Source organism: Ursus americanus, chromosome 6 (genome assembly GCF_024610735.1).
Source record: "Ursus americanus isolate L20-20 chromosome 6, mUrsAme1.1.p, whole genome shotgun sequence".
Lineage (NCBI taxonomy): Eukaryota > Metazoa > Chordata > Mammalia > Carnivora > Ursidae > Ursus > Ursus americanus.
The window spans coordinates 29,950,413-29,966,621 of NC_142132.1; the positions used below are offsets into that span (position 1 = coordinate 29,950,413).

General features: G+C 45.8%; 2 protein-coding genes across 5 annotated transcripts in view; one reads left to right on the plus strand and one right to left on the minus strand.

Moving 5' to 3' along the window:
• UBTD1 (ubiquitin domain containing 1) overlaps positions 1–6,091 on the minus strand; it is a 52,638-nt gene extending 46,547 nt beyond the window's left edge. The window contains exons 1-2 of one of the 2 annotated variants that reach the window (XM_087862840.1): positions 5,626–6,091; positions 1,001–1,039 (exon numbers count right to left, since the gene is read on the minus strand). Coding sequence is in view for 1 of the 2 variants with exons in the window: in XM_045784956.2 (XP_045640912.1) it covers positions 5,626–5,695 (70 nt within the window). In the remaining variant the exon portion in view is untranslated. The remainder of the gene's footprint in view (positions 1–1,000; positions 1,040–5,625) is intronic. The other variant, XM_045784956.2, reaches the window with a different exon arrangement.
• Positions 6,092–6,510: 419 nt separating this feature from the next.
• MMS19 (MMS19 cytosolic iron-sulfur assembly component) overlaps positions 6,511–16,209 on the plus strand; it is a 32,058-nt gene continuing 22,359 nt past the window's right edge. Inside the window, exon 1 of one of the 3 annotated variants that reach the window (XM_045784957.2) lies at positions 6,511–6,668. In XM_045784957.2, coding sequence (XP_045640913.2) covers positions 6,557–6,668 — 112 coding nt within the window. In that variant the 5' untranslated portion in view covers positions 6,511–6,556. The remainder of the gene's footprint in view (positions 6,669–16,209) is intronic. The other 2 variants (XM_045784958.2, XM_045784960.2) reach the window with 2 other exon arrangements.

The following is a 16,209-nucleotide window of genomic DNA, read 5'->3' on the forward strand; positions in this document are numbered from 1 at the left end:
GCTCGGTAGAGAGAGGCCTGGAATCCACCTTTCTGCTTTCCAGTCTATTCGACCACCTCATCCCATGACTACAAATACCATGTGTATCTGGGAGAGGGATCCACTCTCAGATGCATTTAAATGCTATAAAATTGTTATACACAACTAATGAATCATCGAGCCTTACATTGGAAACCGGGGATGTACTGTATGGTGACTAACATAATATAATAAAAAATCATTAAAACAAAACAAAACAAAAAAAATAAATAAATGCTATAAAATGTCAAGAAAGTGCCATTGCCCAGTTAGGACCCTGAGAGGGGACTTGACTCTTCTCTGCTGCTCTAGCCCCCATGTCTCCTAGCAAGAGGCTCCCAAACTGGAAGGAATTCTATCCCAGGTATCTGAGACCGTACCCAGGCCTGGGGTGAGAGAGACGCCAGGCTCAGGAACAGAACACAGCACTGGGAAGTTGCAGCTTCGGTCCGCTTATGAGATGCATGCCCTAATATCCACCTCACATGAGAGAGCATCGGGTCTGCTCATTCCTGCTTTTCTATAGACCTTTCCCACTCTGTTACACACACTAGCTTCATCCAACAAAGACTTATGAAGCACCTACTGTATGCGAGGCATTGCTCTATGTATCAGGGAGCAAACAAATAAAAATCTCTGACCGCACGCAGTAGGGGAGGCAGCCGATGCCAGATAATGGTAACTGCCATGGAGAAAAATAAAACGGGGAAGGGGGGTAGATAATGCTGACAGCAAGTAGTATAGGGAAGGGGACCGAGTTTTCAAAGGATGACCTCGAAGGGCTTGATTGAGGAGGAATATTTGAGGGGATGTGGAGGAGGCAGGGAATGGACGGACCCATTCAGGTATCAGGGGGTGGAACAGGGGATGAAGAGCACGAGACAGCTTAAAGGTAAGCTGGTGAAATCATATCGTGTCTTGTAGGCCAACACAAGGACTCTGAATGAGATAGGGAACGAAGGAGTAACAAAATCTGACTTACAGTTTGCAGCATCACTCTGGCTGCTGTGATGAAAACAGTCTGTCGGGAGACAAGGGAGGAAGCAGGAAGGTCAGTAAAGAGGCCCACGGCAGCTTAGACCAGGGCTAAAGCGGTGCAGATGATGAGACTCAGGTTCTGGATATATTTGGGGCAAAGCCAATAGGATCGATTGATTAAATGGATGTGGGATTGAGAGAAAAGGGAGGTGTCAGGGATGACTAGAGTTTTGGGGGCCTGGGCAACTGGAAGGACGAAATCACCATTAACTGAGACACGAAGACTTTGGGAGGAGCAGGGGTGGAGGGTGCGGGTTCCTTTTGTTTTGGACATGTTACACTGAGAAGCCCTTTAGATGCCACATGTGGTGAATACCAGAACATACAAGGCTGGAGCTGAAGAGGATGGGCTGAAATTATAAACGTGCGAGTCACCAGCTGTATAGCAATACACAATTGTGTGTCTTATCATACAGGATTTCCATGTATGATCACATGTAATTTGCACGGCTATATGTTTATTAACTCCCTCCACCCCTAAACTGTAAGCTCCATGTGGCCAAAGACCATGTCTGTTCACAGCCAGCAAGGTACCTGGCACTCAGTAAATATTTACTGGGCAAATGGAGAAGTTGCCCAATTACTCCCTCAAGAATAGCCACAGCAGCCCACACAATGAGAAGCAGACTCTCTTGCAACCACAGCGCCAAGCCCAACCAGCTCAAAACAGGGCCCTGGGTCTGTCCACACCGGGCTTGAGATTCCAGAACGTAAGTGGATATGCCTGGCACATCACAGAGTCAGATATTTGGGTTTCAGCCCCGCCACATTCTCAAAGGGTGGAGCTGGGCAAGAGACTTGCCTGTTCTACCACCTCGCTTTCTCCCTGGGGTGGCTGGGGGAGAGGCAGAGGTATCGATCTACTCAGGGTATATGTCCCGGGTGGTAGGAGCCCCCCACATGGGTAAATCCCCAAGTATTCTCTGAAGCATACTAAGGACCACCCAGTACCTAAGGGGGAACATAGTTCTGGGGATGCATTACGAGTAACAGTTAAAAAATAAAAAAGAATGATAATCACAAACCTCGGCTAACGCAAAATGGCCTGACCAACGGGTGTCGTGTCTCTGCTTTACCTGCCAAGTGACTAGGAGGACAGAACTAAGGCCAAAGGGTGACATAACAAGGCATAAGATTTCAACTCAATAACTTCGCAGTTTTGAACAGTTGTCTTTGTGAAGATGATGAAACAGCTCTAATGATCTTGTACAACCCTGTCCCTTTCTGAGACACTCGAAGTGTGATCCGAGAGAGGTTTGAGGACTTGCCCAGGGTCACCCAGTTACAGGCCCAGGACTAGAATTCAGGTTCTAGCTCTCTATTGATGGTTTCTTCCCATTACATCAGTGGCAAAGGAAAGGTAAGAGTTACCAAGGCAGCTGGGGAGTTTTAGGCATTAGTGTTACAACATCAAACTATGTCTTTGTCAAAGGGTAAGCTGCAGATGTTACAGGAATGCCAGGTGCACACTGTGAAGTTAAGAAGGATTTCTTCCCTCATACCAAACTTGTCATCCTACAGAGTTCCCCTTGGCTTTGGACTTTATGAATAAAGCTATTCATAGGAAGACCTACAGAACCAAAAAAATGATACACTAGCAGGTAAAGAAATGCAGATATATATACTTCAGTTAACTGTTTACACGAAAAATTTGGATGCTAGGATATAGTCCGGTTAATGTTCTAAAATCAACAAATATTGAGTGCTTCCTCTTGTACAAGTCATTGTGCTAAGTGCTGAGTGTGTGTGTGTGTGTGTGTGTGTGTGTGTGCATGGGCATGTGTATATGTGTACAGCTATATGAGTGAGTGTGAGAGACACACAAGGATAAGACAGAACCCAGGTCTTCAAGGTCTGCAGGGTAGTTGCTGATATAAGATTGTAAACATCAAAGAAATGACTAATAATATGGAGTAGATAATTGTTAAGTAAGTAGCATAATGTGTCTGCAGGAGTTCTCAGAAGGGGGGGGAGTTGGAATTGTCAGGCAAGGTGTTTCTAGAAAGATATGGGATTTGAGGCGAACCTTGAAAGGAAGAAAGGCTCTTGATAAGAAGGGGGAAAGAAATGGCAATGAGCAAACACTGGTGGCCTTAATTCAGGGAAGAGAAAGAAATCACGCCTTAAAAAAGAACTAGACCAAACTGAACAGCCTTGAAAGTTAAAGTTCTTACAAAAGTGGAGAGGTGCAAAAAGATTTCTAAACAGGGGCATGTGGCTGGCTCAGTCAGTAGAGCATGCAACTCTTGATCTTGCGGTTATGAGTTCGAGCCCCATGCTGGGTGTAGAATTTACTTTAAAAAAGTACTTTCTGTTAAAAAAAAAAAGATTCCTGAACATAGAATTATGGGGTGTGAAACAGGTTAATTAAACAAACATCTTCGGGTGGGGGGGCACAGTGTGCAGGTATCAGATGAATGACTGAAGATGAACTTGCCTTTGGTGGGGAACTAACTTCAGCCTGGGAAGTGGGTTGAACTTGAGATGACAAGGGAGTGAAGCAGAGTGGAAGGAGCAGCTTTGTACAACTTCTCAAGGAAGAACCAGCAGGTCCCAGTGGCTGACTGGCTGGGAGGCAGAGAAAGTCAGCAGAGAGACATCTTCAAAGTACAAAGTTAGGCAGCTGCAAGAATGGGAGAGTAAAGGGAAGCTGGGGAAGGGAGCGATGCAGAACTTGATTTTAGAAGTGTGGAATCTGGGGCGCCTGGGTGGCACAGCGGTTAAGCGTCTGCCTTCGGCTCAGGGCGTTATGGGATCGAGCCCCACATCAGGCTCCTCCACTATGAGCCTGCTTCTTCCTCTCCCACTCCCTCTGCTGTGTTCCCTCTCTCGCTGGCTGTCTCTATCTCTGTTAAATAAATAAATAAAATCTTAAAAAAAAAAAAAAGTGTTGAATCTAAGAATAACTACCTCAGCGTGTCCAGTGGGCATTTACTGATATGAGTTTGGAGTATGACAAGTAATAGTCGAATATACAGCGTACGGGTGTTCCCAGTGGACAGAGTTGTGGGACTGAGTATAATTTCTCTGTGAGGGAGTATGAGAAGAAAAAAAAAAAAAGTCAAACTGAACCATGGGTGTGCCCACACCTAGGAGGTGATGTGATGGTAAGCAGCAGTGATCAGAAAAAAAAAACAAACAAACAGATAATCTAATGCGGAGAAGGGAAGGGGGAAGAGTTTCAAGTATGAGAGGCTGTCACCAGTGAAAAATGCTACAAAATCAATCATGTGAACGGAGCACATAAATAATAAATATTCGTCGAATAAACGAATGAATGAAAGAAAGAAAGCCCTTGGGTTTGAGAATCAACTTTCCTCAGAATGGCCACGGTTGCCAAAATGTTTTCAATGTTAAGTTTACCTCGTCCCTCTACCCCCAGAAAAACATGTTTCTTCTTCCACAAGTCATCCTGTTCACCACACAGACATCCTTCTCTGCTTCCCCCACGTTTCCCCTCATCTTCCTTCCCAGTTTCCACAATCCAAGCAACACACCTTCAGTGTCAAAGGACACAGGAAATTCCAACTAGAATTTCCACTTCATTAACAACTATGCCTGTGGCTCCTCTTACATAAAGGGATATGTGGCAATTGGGTAAGAGGAGACTGCGTTCTAGCCCCAGCTGCACTACTAACTAGCTGTGTGGCTTTGGGCAAGTTGTTCAACCTCTCTGGATCTGGGCTTCTACACAGACAGGAGGAGTTAGGTCTGTCTGGACTCCAGGCAAGTTTTGAAGGTCCCTTTGAACTCTAAAGTATACGATTTTTATCATTCTCAGAAGGTCCTTGCAACACCCTCAGAGAAGGAAGTGAGTACAAGACCCGGGGAAACGAACGCCAGACCTCCTACCAGGGCGAAGCGCCAGTATAGGAGGAGTGTACCAAGAAAGTGAGAAGGCGCTGCCCGGCCCTCGCCGATCACCAGGGAGCAGATCCCATCCCCAAGGCTGGGAAGGATCCCAACAAACCCGAGCGCGATTCCCACCCCACACCCCACCTTTTCTAGACTTCAGACAGCCGGGAGGCTCTAAAAAGCCCTGCGGGAAAAATAAAGATTTCTTTCCCAGAGTCCTGCGCTGCTTTTGCCAGTTGGATTCCGGCAGACACGATCTGCAGCCCGATAATGACACAGACAGTCTCTGGAAGAGCGACAGTTCTCGCTCACTCCGAGTTCTGGGGAAGACTGGCCGCCCGCGTCGTGCCCCGACGGGCCAGCCTCCGACCCCGACCCGGCTGCCAGGCCAGCGGCGCCCCGGTCCCGGGCCCCCTCCCCTCCGCCGGCCCCGCTGCGGTCTGCAAACATTTCCTGCCCCCGCCCCCACCCCCACTAGGAGCTTCCCAGTTGGAGCGAGTTGGGCTCGCAGCCGGGTCAGCGCTCGCAGTTGTCCCAACTCGGCTCCCCCGGCCACCAGGGCTGGGGAGCGGGCCCCCGTCTGGCTCCGGAGCAGCCATCTGGGAAACCCAGGCGCCAGGAGCCGTGGGAGGTAGCTCGGGAAGCCCAGGGCTTGGGCGAGGAGGGGGACAACTGGCGAGGCGCCCGTGGCCCTGCTCCCTCCCTCGTCGTTACCTGCTCGCTTGCGGGGGTGTCCCGGGGCGGCCGGCCTCTCCCGGCGCTGTCTCCCCACGCAGTTGCCCATTCTGGCTCTTTAGCCGGGCCCCATGCACCGGAGGCGGCGGGCTTGTCGGCTGCTTCGCGCTCCTGCCCCTGACCGCGACGTCCCGGGTCAACGGCTCCTGCCTCCCGGCATCGGGCGCTCCTCGATCTCCCCCCGGGGGCGCGCTCTGCCCGGGCGCCGGCTTTGCCACAAACTTTGCGGGCGAGGGGAGAGAGGGAGGTGGCCGATTCCCCAGCACAGTCCCAGGTGGCCGGGCCAGGGGGGCCCGCGACGGTGCCCGGCCGGAGACCAGCTCCGCTGGAGTGGCGGAGAGAGGGGGCGGGCACCGCCGCAGCTACTCCCTGCTCGCTCTGGGCTCCCAGCTGGGGCCGGCCCCCCGGAGCCTGTCACTCACCTGCCTAACCCCGCCCCAGCCCGGCCCCGCTCCCTGCCGCCGGCTCGCGGTGCCCGCGCATCCGCCGCCGCCCGCCCCAGGTGCGCATGTGACCGACGGCACCGCCCCCTCGGGCCAGGCCTGATTTTCTCATTGGCTTCCCCCAGGGTGTGTACCGCCCCTTGGCCCCACCCAGCCAGGTGCCCGCCCCGCCACCAGTCTCCCGGGTAGCGGGGCCGGGAATTATTCGCCCTCAATGGCCCCCGGCTGCGTGCCCAGCAGCGGTCTTCCCTGCCCGCGCCACCGCCCCGACTCCAAGCCCCGCCCCTCAGGGAGGGACCGTCCCATCCCTCCCTGGAACCGCCTGGCCGGGAGCCGGCAGGCACGTGATCCAGGGAGCGCCCCGCCCCTTTAACCTTGGCCAGGCGATTGGCTCAGGAGGCGCGTGCGCTCAGAGGCCCGTCCCGTGCCACCGCCCACTTCCCCTCCCACGGTCTCTAGATCGCGTCATGGCCGCCGCCGCCGCTCTGGAGGCGGTGGCGCCTACGGGCGCCCTGTGGGGCCTCGTGCACGACTTCGTCATGGGTCAGCAGGAGGGCCCCGCTGACCAAGTGGCTGCAGGTACGGCAGACGGCGCCGCGCGGCTTCCGCATGGGACCGACAAGAGGGAGCGGCCTCAGTACAGCCGCCGGGCGGGAAGGGAGTGAGGGACAGCGGTGACTTTGAGAGATTGGTCTGGGGCTTGTTGTGAGCACCGCGTGCTTAAGAGCCGTAACAAATTGAGAGTCGCTTGCATCTTCCTTAAAGCGCTTTTACGCCCCTCGTGTTAGTAGATAGTCACTCTGTGCGCCAGCGGGGATTAGAGAGTCATTAGCGAGTCACAGGTGAGGAAACTGAAGCCGGGAGAAGGCAAGAGACTCGCACATCAGGCGGGGGGGCAGCTGGGACTCAGAGCCAGGTCCTCCAGTCCAGAATCTGGTACTCCCGCCGCTAAACCACGTTGTTTGGCGGAGGTTGACGTGAGAAGCAGCATCTTCGGCGGCATCAGCTCTAGTCGCGTGGCATGTTGGGAGTGGCCGCGCGGCGCGATCTCTGACTGGCTGTCATAGGAGAGAGGAGGGAAGAAGCCAGTCTGGGGGGGCAGTTTGAGATATTCCGCGTATGCTCCTTAAGACTTTCCTTCCGTTTCTTGGTAAAGTTCTTGATTAATTTGCTTCATGACTTTTTTATGTGATGTTTGTTTTTTATTTTCGCCAGATCTCCAGTTTCCTGCTTTTGACCGGTTCAGGGATCTCTTAGTTCTCACAGCTTGTCTAAGCTTTGAATAAAACGAATTCCAGATTTCCTTGGGAGTCATAGATTTCACTCTTTTAGGAAAAAAAAAATCTGAAAAGTTGAGTGTTAGCAGTCCTTCAGATTTGTTTAAGTAATGGAATACCAAATTCGTGAATGCAAATGAGTTTGTCTATTTTTGGAAGTTTTGGTGCTTGGGAAAAAGCAAAAGACATTTCTCTTGAAACTTGGACATATTAACTTTTAGAATATGTGAGAAATGAATGAAATGAATCTGTGAGAAAGTATAATACTTTGTGGGTTTGTTTTTTTTTAAGATTTTATTTATTTATTCGACAGAGGGAGACAGCCAGCGAGAGAGGGAACACAAGCAGGGGGAATGGGAGAGGAAGAAACAGGCTCCCAGCTGAGCAGGGAGCCCCATGTGGGGCTCCATCCCAGAACCCTGGGATCACGCTCTGAGCCGAATGCAGATGCTTAATGACTGAGCCACCCAAGCGCCCCGATACTTTGGTCCTTAGCAGTTATACTTTCATTCAGTCATCCCACCATTATTGAACACATACTATTCTCCAAACATGATACAAAGCAATAGGAATATAAATACAGATTAGACTAGATCTATGCCCACCAGGAGCTTATACTGTGGTGGGAAAGACAGCCCTGCAAACAGTATTAGCACACCTTAAAAGGGGCTAGATGGGGGTTTGCAAAGTGGCGAGGAAGCAGCAAAGAGCAAAAGCCTGGGGCGCCTGGGTGGGTGATCCCAGGGTCCCAGGATCGAGCCCCACATCAGGCTCCTCCTCTGGGAGGCTGCTTCTTCCTCTCCCACCCCCCTTGCCTGTGTTCCCTCTCTCGCTGGCTGTCTCTCTCTCCATCAAATAAATAAATAAAAAATCTTTAAAAAAAAACAAAAAAAAAAAGAGCAAAAGCCTGATGCTGTCATTCCACCAAATTTTAACTTTTTACAGTTTTATAAAGTATAGTATGTTTTCCCAATGTTTTATTATGAAAAATTTCAAACATACAGGAGAGAATTTCATAACAGGCACACCTACACACACCACCTAAACTACCATTAACATTTTAATATAACTTGCTTTGTCAGGTATCTTTCCATCTATTTAAATTGTAGATATCAGTACACTTCCTCCTAAATACTTTGGTAGGCATATTATTAACTAGAGGTTGTTTATAGTTTATTTTGGTGTATAGTTTATATTCAATGAAGTGTACAATCTTAAGTGTAACATTCACTGATTTTGAAAAATGCTTACGTCTACCCCCTACTGTTACAGCAGTGCCATTTGTAACTATTCCTTCACATTTATACATTATGAACACAGTAATTCTGGATTTTTCATATTCAAAACACACTCGAGAAGACAGCATGGATAAGGACTGCCAATCTTATAAATAAATTTATATTTTTTTATGCCTGGAAAAAATGGCCTAAACTGTTGTCTAGTTTAAATGTAACTCAGCTCAACTAAGACTGTAACACTAGCCCTGTTGTATTTTAGCCCTCCTGACTAGGAAAGGAGGTTGGTAGTAACATAAAGTGGAAAAGGTTTGGTGGGGTTGGATTATGCATAACCTTGGATTCCAGGCAGAGGGATTTGAATGACCTATTATAGGTAATAGAAATCATTGTAGATCCTTCAGCAAGGGAGTCATATAATGAAAGCAAATTTAAGAAGGATTAAATTGGTATTCTCAATCTGAGATCACAGCCCTAGTTAAGGTTTTGAAGGCTGACAAGGGTTTTGAAGCATTCTAATCCAGCCTGAGTCTAGTTTTGTTAGCACTAAAGGGACCAGCTTTCTATTCACCCACTCACAGCAGCAGCCTGTCCTACAAATTGTAAATGCAGAAGGAACACCCTTCTATCAGGCAGCTATCACCCACTTTGTTTTGTACCTTTGCACTGGAGTTCTTGAAGAAAGTAGGTGTCAGATGTAAAGGTACAAATGATGGAAAAGAAATAGCCTGGTAGGCTAAGGGTTAAATGCTTTTTTTTTTTTTTTTAATCTATTTATTTGACAGAGAGAGCACCTGGGCCTGAAGCAGCCAGAGTGGCAGGCAGAGGGAGAAGGAGAAGCAGGCTCCCCCGTGAGCAAGGAGCCCATCTTGGGGCTGGATGGATCCTGACCTGGGCCAAAGGCAGATGCTTAACTGGCTGAGCCACCCAGGTGCCCTCTTTTTTTAAAAGATTTTATTTAGGGGTGCCTGCTTCTCCTCCCTCTGCCTTCCCCCCCCCATGCTCTCTGGCTCTCTCTCTCTCTCTCTGTCAAATAAATAAATAAATAAATAAATAAATAAATAAATAATTTTTTAAAAAAAGGTTTTACTTATTCCAGAGAGAGTAGGGGAAGGAGCAGAGGGAGAGAGACAAGCAGACTTGACTGAGCAGGGACCCCGAGGTCATGACCTGAGCCGAAACCAAGAGTCAGATGCTTAACCAACTAGCCACCCAGGCACCCTACAGTTAAAGGCTTTTCATCCTAGCATTCAAAGGTTGCCACTACCTGGCCCCAGCCCTCATTCTTAGCAGTCCCTCCTGGACCTTTAGTTCCGGGCGGCTGCCTGGATTTGCTATTCCCTGAGTGCTTTCATTCCCAGTTCCTTTCACTAGCTCCATCTTATCCAAGTTAGACCTCAGATTCAAGGCCCAGCTTGAGTGCTCACTGCCTGCCCTCCAAGTGTTTCCTGATTACTCCAGCCAGACATCATCTCACGCTTCAAAATCTTTGTGGTATTTATTTCTCAACCACTCATTTATTAGCACTTTAAGTAGACTTGTTCATAACCCCTCACTTATTAAAAGACATGTTTAGTAGCTATTTCTGTATATCTCTCCACATCCTGTCCTATGCCTACCACTGGAGTCTCCTGGAGACTAGCATAACTAAGTATGCAGTAAAAAACCATGTAAGTGAACGGAATGAGAGACTTTGAAGGAAGAATCTGTGGAATTTGAGGCCTAACTAGTTACAGGGCTTGAAGAAGAAGGACTCCAAGATGACCCCAAGGTTTTGAGCCTGAGGATGAGCAAAAGAGAAGTCCTTTGTCCAAAAGTGGAGGTTGGGAAGGAAACTGATTTTGAAGAGTGTGAGGTTTGGACATGTTGATGGATATAAATTTTCTTCCTTTCAGTTATTTGGGTTTTCCTTCATTTTGGTCTTTATTGTATTTTTCCACTTTAGTGGGAGACCACTATTCCTGAAACCAAAAGATTGTTCAACAACAATAAAATAATTCTGTGAAATGTCTGTGACAGCCTCAACAGAAAAGGCATTTTGAGAGCTTGATTAGAACTGAGTCCTGATTGGGATTTTTCTTTCTCCTGCTCTTTCACATCCTTCCCCCTTCCTCCATTGGCTGCTCCTCCAGATTCTCAAGAGGCCGCAACTCCATCAGACAGAGATCTGATTGTGCATTCTGTCAGTCTCATATAAATACTTCTTTGATGACTCCTCAGTGTTCCACATGAACTGGTGCCCTGCTGAGGGAAGTGTGGGTAGTTAGGAGGTGCTGGTACGTCCATTTTTAGAGTAAATCTTGGACACACTGGAAAAACTTAGGTCTACTTATGTAGGGAAAGGAACTTATGCTTGTTTTTCCTTAATGCCAGTGGGACTACCTTTAGGAGAATTAACTCCTTATTAGCTTCTTTTATCCCAGGAGTCCAAATGCATAATTAACGATACTTCCAGATATTCAGGTATTTTTTGTTTGGGAGAATTTACAGTGTTAAGAGAATGAATCACTTAAAGTTAGTGATGGATGGTTCATAAACCCAGGAAGTTTACTCCTTTCTTATGCTAACTAAGTCTGTTTATATCACTATGGTAACACTGAGCTTGTTAATGCTGTGATTGTTTTAAATGTCTTTCTGCTCCAACAGACTGGACTCCTTAAGAGCTCCCTGTCTGTATTTCTGTCTCCAGGCCTAACCCAGTGCCTGATTTATAATAGGTGCTTAATAAATGTTAAATGAATAAATGAAAACAAATACACACAATTTTGTTAAAGAATTAGGGAGAAACACAGAAGGGATTTGGGGAATCAAGGAGGGCTTCACAAAAAGAGTTGACATTTGAGCTGTGTCTTGAAGAATTGAACTTTGACAAGGGCCGAAAGGAGACATTTAAAACCAATCGAAATTTACAGGATTAAGGATATGGAAGACCTTGATACTTTGGGACATGTGACGGAATGGTAGGAGTCATGATGAAATGTGAGACTAGAGGTGATTTGGGGGCTAAATCGTGAAGGACATCAATCCAAGGAGTCAGGTCTCAGGCAGTAAGGAGCAAAAGGAGATTGGTGGGCAGAGAAGTAGTTGTACAGTTTAGGGAGATAATTCTAGATAGAATGTGGATGAATTAAAAGGCCTTTTTTAAAAATTGAGGTAAAATTCACATTAATAATTTTAAGTGTACAATTAATTGGCTTTTAACATTCATAATGTTCCACAACCATTACCACTATCTAAAAATTCCAGAACATTTTTTAGCACACCAAAAGAGCAGAGGACCGCTACTATGTAGTTTGGTTATAGGGATGAAAAGGAAGAGTCATACTTATGTGTTTTTTTTTTTTTTTTTAGATTTTATTTATGTATTTGACACAGAGAGAGAGGGAGAGAGCAAGCACCAAGCAAGGAGAATGGCAGGCAAGAGAGAAGTAGGCTCCCTGCTCAGGAAGGACCCTGGGATCATGACCTGAGCTGAAGGCAGCCACTTAACGGACTGAGCCACCCAGGCACCCCAAGGAAGAGTCATATTTAAAAGACATTTCTGAGGCACCTGGGTGGTGCAGTCGGTTGAGTGTCTGACTCTGTTTCGGCTCAGGTCCTGATTTCAGGGTCTTGAGATTGAGTCCCACCTTGAGGTCTGCCCTCAGGGCAGAGTCCCCTTGAGACTCTCTCCCTCTGCCCCCCCCCCCACGTGTGTGCACATGTGCTGTCCCTCAAATAAATAAATTAAAAAAAATAAAATAAAAGACATTTCTGAGGTAAATGCAACAGAACTAGAATAAAACGTTAGATTTAGTTACCTTTTTGAAAACATCCTCAAAATACTGATTCTAGTTTTTTGCCACCGTACTCATCATTTTCCTTTCTCTCATTTATTATTGTGTAATAGCTATAGAGCTAATATAAATAACATCTCTTCATTTTTTCCTAATTTTGTATTACTTTTATACTTGTCTTTTATGTTTGTGCTGCATTTATTCAAGATAGGATCCTCGTGAAAAGTAAGCAGATCAAAAGGCTCTGCCAGGAGGGTTCACCCATACACTGGGATTCAAGGAATCACATGCAAATGGGTGTTTATTTGTAATTATAAAGCAGCCAATTTCATAATACTGAAGAAGTCTTTTTTATTTATCAAATTTGAGGTAACCTGTAGGAGAGGGAATTGACTAGTCAAGGGCATGGGGGAACTTTGCCCAGTGATGGAAATAGTTCACATCTTGATTGGGGTGTTCATTACTCAGGGTATACATTTGCTAAAGCTCATCAAGTTATACTGCTAATATCTGGTCATTTCACTGTATGTAAATTATACATCATTTTTAATGAAAAAATTAGAGGCAACTGAGTGGGGCTTATTAGGTCTTTGTCTTATAGCACTTAGGTATTTCCAACAATGGACCCTAGCCCAGCATTCACAAAAGACTTCGATGGTGTTGCTGGAGAAGAATGATGATTCAGTGATGCTCTTTACTAGTAACAGTTATCAGTCCTTTATAGCTTCCTATGCACAATTGCTACCTCTGTGGCCATACTGAAATTTAGTGTTTAGAAAGGGTTTTCAGCAGAGTTTCCTGGGCTTCATTTGGCCAAGTGGTTCCAAAAGACACCCTCTTCCACCTTTCCAAATTGTGCAATACTCTTTTATAGTGTATAACCCAGAAATGAGTATCTCTCTTCACTTCAGTGTTGCCATTAAGGAATTGGGTACAGAGCCCAACTGTCAGTTCCTTGGTTTGTCCTGTTAATCTGGCTGTTTTCCCTTCCCCCACCCTACAGCCTACACATTTTTCCCCTTGGCTCTTTCTCAGGAGCAGGGGCAGCAGCTGGGCCTTCCACGCCCTGGCACGAGCAGGGCTAAGAGTGCCTGATGTCTAAATTGGTGCCAGTCACGAGCTATGAATCCTAACTAGAGTGCTCCTTTTCTCAGTCAGTTTGGACTTACCCTAGTACCAGAGTGAGCCTCTACCCAGTTCTGCTCACAGCTTTGTTCTGAGACCACAGACTTAAGGGAACTGGAAGTTTAGGAGTTTTCTCAAGCCCCTTCCACTCTAGCCAAAGTCTGGTGTTGGTGAGAGCTAACATATTAGGTCCAGCATTTAGAGGTAGGTGGATTGGGGACCCAGAACAGGCTGCTGGAAGTAATTCCCTGATTGCCACACCTTATTGAGCTAGAACTCTTCTATGTTAGTCAAACCCTTAGGAAGATTGCTAACCTTTTACTCTCTGTTTCTTCCTCGAGAATATATCCTAAGATGGTCCTGGTAGATCTATGTGAATTACTATTGTGCTGTTAAAAATGTATTTTAAAGCCGTGCCTGGGTAGGTCAGTTGGTTAAGCGTCTGACTCTTGATCTAAGCTCAGGTCTTGATCTCAGGGTCGTGAGTTCAAACCCCACATTGGGCTCCATGCTGGGCATGGAACCTACTTAAAAAAAAATGTATTTTAAAAAATAAGTAACATCGGGCTTCTGGGTGGCTCAGTCGGTTAAGCATCTGCCTTCAGCTCAGGTTATCATCCTGGGGTCCTGAGACGGGGCCTGCATCAGGCTCCCTGCTCAGTGGGGAGTCTGCTTCTCCCTCTGCCCCTCTCCCTGCTCATGCTTGCTCTCGCTCTCTCTCTCTCACCCTCACGTTCTCTCTCTCTCGAATAAATAAATAAAATCTTTTTTAAAAAAAGTAATATATTTACATGTTACAAATTTAAAAGATACAAAAGGATACATAGAAAAGTCTCCCTTCTATCTCAAGGTGGAATGCAGATTGTGACAAATGAATCTACTGTATTACTAGTATATGATGTGCTGTCACTGAAGGCAGGGGGTGGGGGAATGGGGGAACTGATCTAAGTGACTCGCTAAAACAATATTTTGTCTGGAAACTATAAGACTAAAGACAGATGCTGCACTCCACTTCTAAATCTGTTTCTCACAGAGGTTGACAATTCTGAAAGTAATTTATAGGTATACTAGGATTGGAAAACTAATAAATGGTAGATAATAGGAACCAGATTTCTCACTGTCAGAGAAACAAATCACAAATAACATAAAAAACAAACAAGTAAGGGGGGAGGCTAGAATGGACCCTGTGGTCCTGGATTAGAGCTGGAGACTTTAATATGATTTTATGTTTACTTTAGTATATATGGATAGAAAAATAATGAAAGATACGTATGTAAACATGGGTTAATACATACATATATTTCCCAGCTCTCTCTGCTAAGGAGGGCCTAGGAGCATTGGTACCCCAATAGCAACAAGCACAACCACACCCAGATCTTGGTTTGTAATACCTTTCTCCAATAAAAGGAACCAAGGCTTCTTGGAGAAAAGGCGAATTCTACAGCTGAGACAAAGAAATTACAGGATGAGCTAATCGTATTTTGTAGTGCTAAAAAAGTAAGAAAGTACTTAAAAAATAAAATGATGGGGCGCCTGGCTGGCTCAGTTGGTAGAGTATGTGACTCTTGATCTTGGGGTCATGAATTCAAGCCCCACACTAGGTGCAGAGATTACTTAAAAAAAAATAATAATGGGATGGCTGTGTTCCAGTAAAACTTTATAAAAAGAAATGAATAAAAGGATGGGACAAGAGACAACCTAAAAAAGCTCCCCATGGCTAAAGGTAGAACAATTTGAACAGCAAAATAACCTCGTATTGGATTATAACCTGAGGTGTAAAATAAATATACATGAGTCTTTGCTGATGTAAAATAAATGAATAAATAAACGGGGAGAAGAAAAGAATCTTCCTTACAGAATAATTCCACATAATATAGGTAGGTATATAAATACTCCTCTTTTTAAAAGGAAGTGGAGCTTAACTTCTGCTTCCCCCTTGAGTATAAGTGGGGCTAAGTGACTCCCTTCCAAAGAAGAGAGTATGAGAAAGGAAAAATAATAACTATATAGTGCAGAGACCCGGCTGACACTACCTTGACCAAGTGATCACAGTTAAAATCACCAATAATAAGTAAGTCCTGTTGATATCTTGTACCCCTGGGGTGGTATGGTAAGATGAGAAGGGCACTTCACCTCTGTGCTGTTCTTCTCAAAACCCATGATCCCAGTCTAAACCTGAGGAAAACATCCAGCACACCCAAATTGAGGGACATTCTATAAAGTACTTCTTTGGGATATCAAGGTCATAAAGAACAAGACTGAGAAACTTTCACAGATCAGAGGAGACCAAGGATTTACGATGGCTGATTGCGATGTGGTATCCTTAACTGGATCCTGAGACAAAAATGACATTAGTGGAAAAATGGTAAAATCTAAATACAGCCTAGAGTTTAATGGTCATATACCAATGCTAGTCTCTAACTCTAAAATTATTACAAAATAAAACATCTTGTTTTTAAAAAAACTTAACCTTTCAACTCCCTAGCTATCCAGTGTCCCTCCTCGGAGACAACCAATATTACTAGTTGCTTTTATTTTCTAAATGAATGAAGGCAATTGAAACAACCCTCCCTCCCATTAAAAACAATGCTGTGCACTTAGCAGTATATATACTAGTTATGTATACTGCCCTACTTTATCATGTCCCAGTATCAGTGTGTGCGGGCACACACACTGAGTCTCTTGTACATTTTTTTTCTAAGTGGCT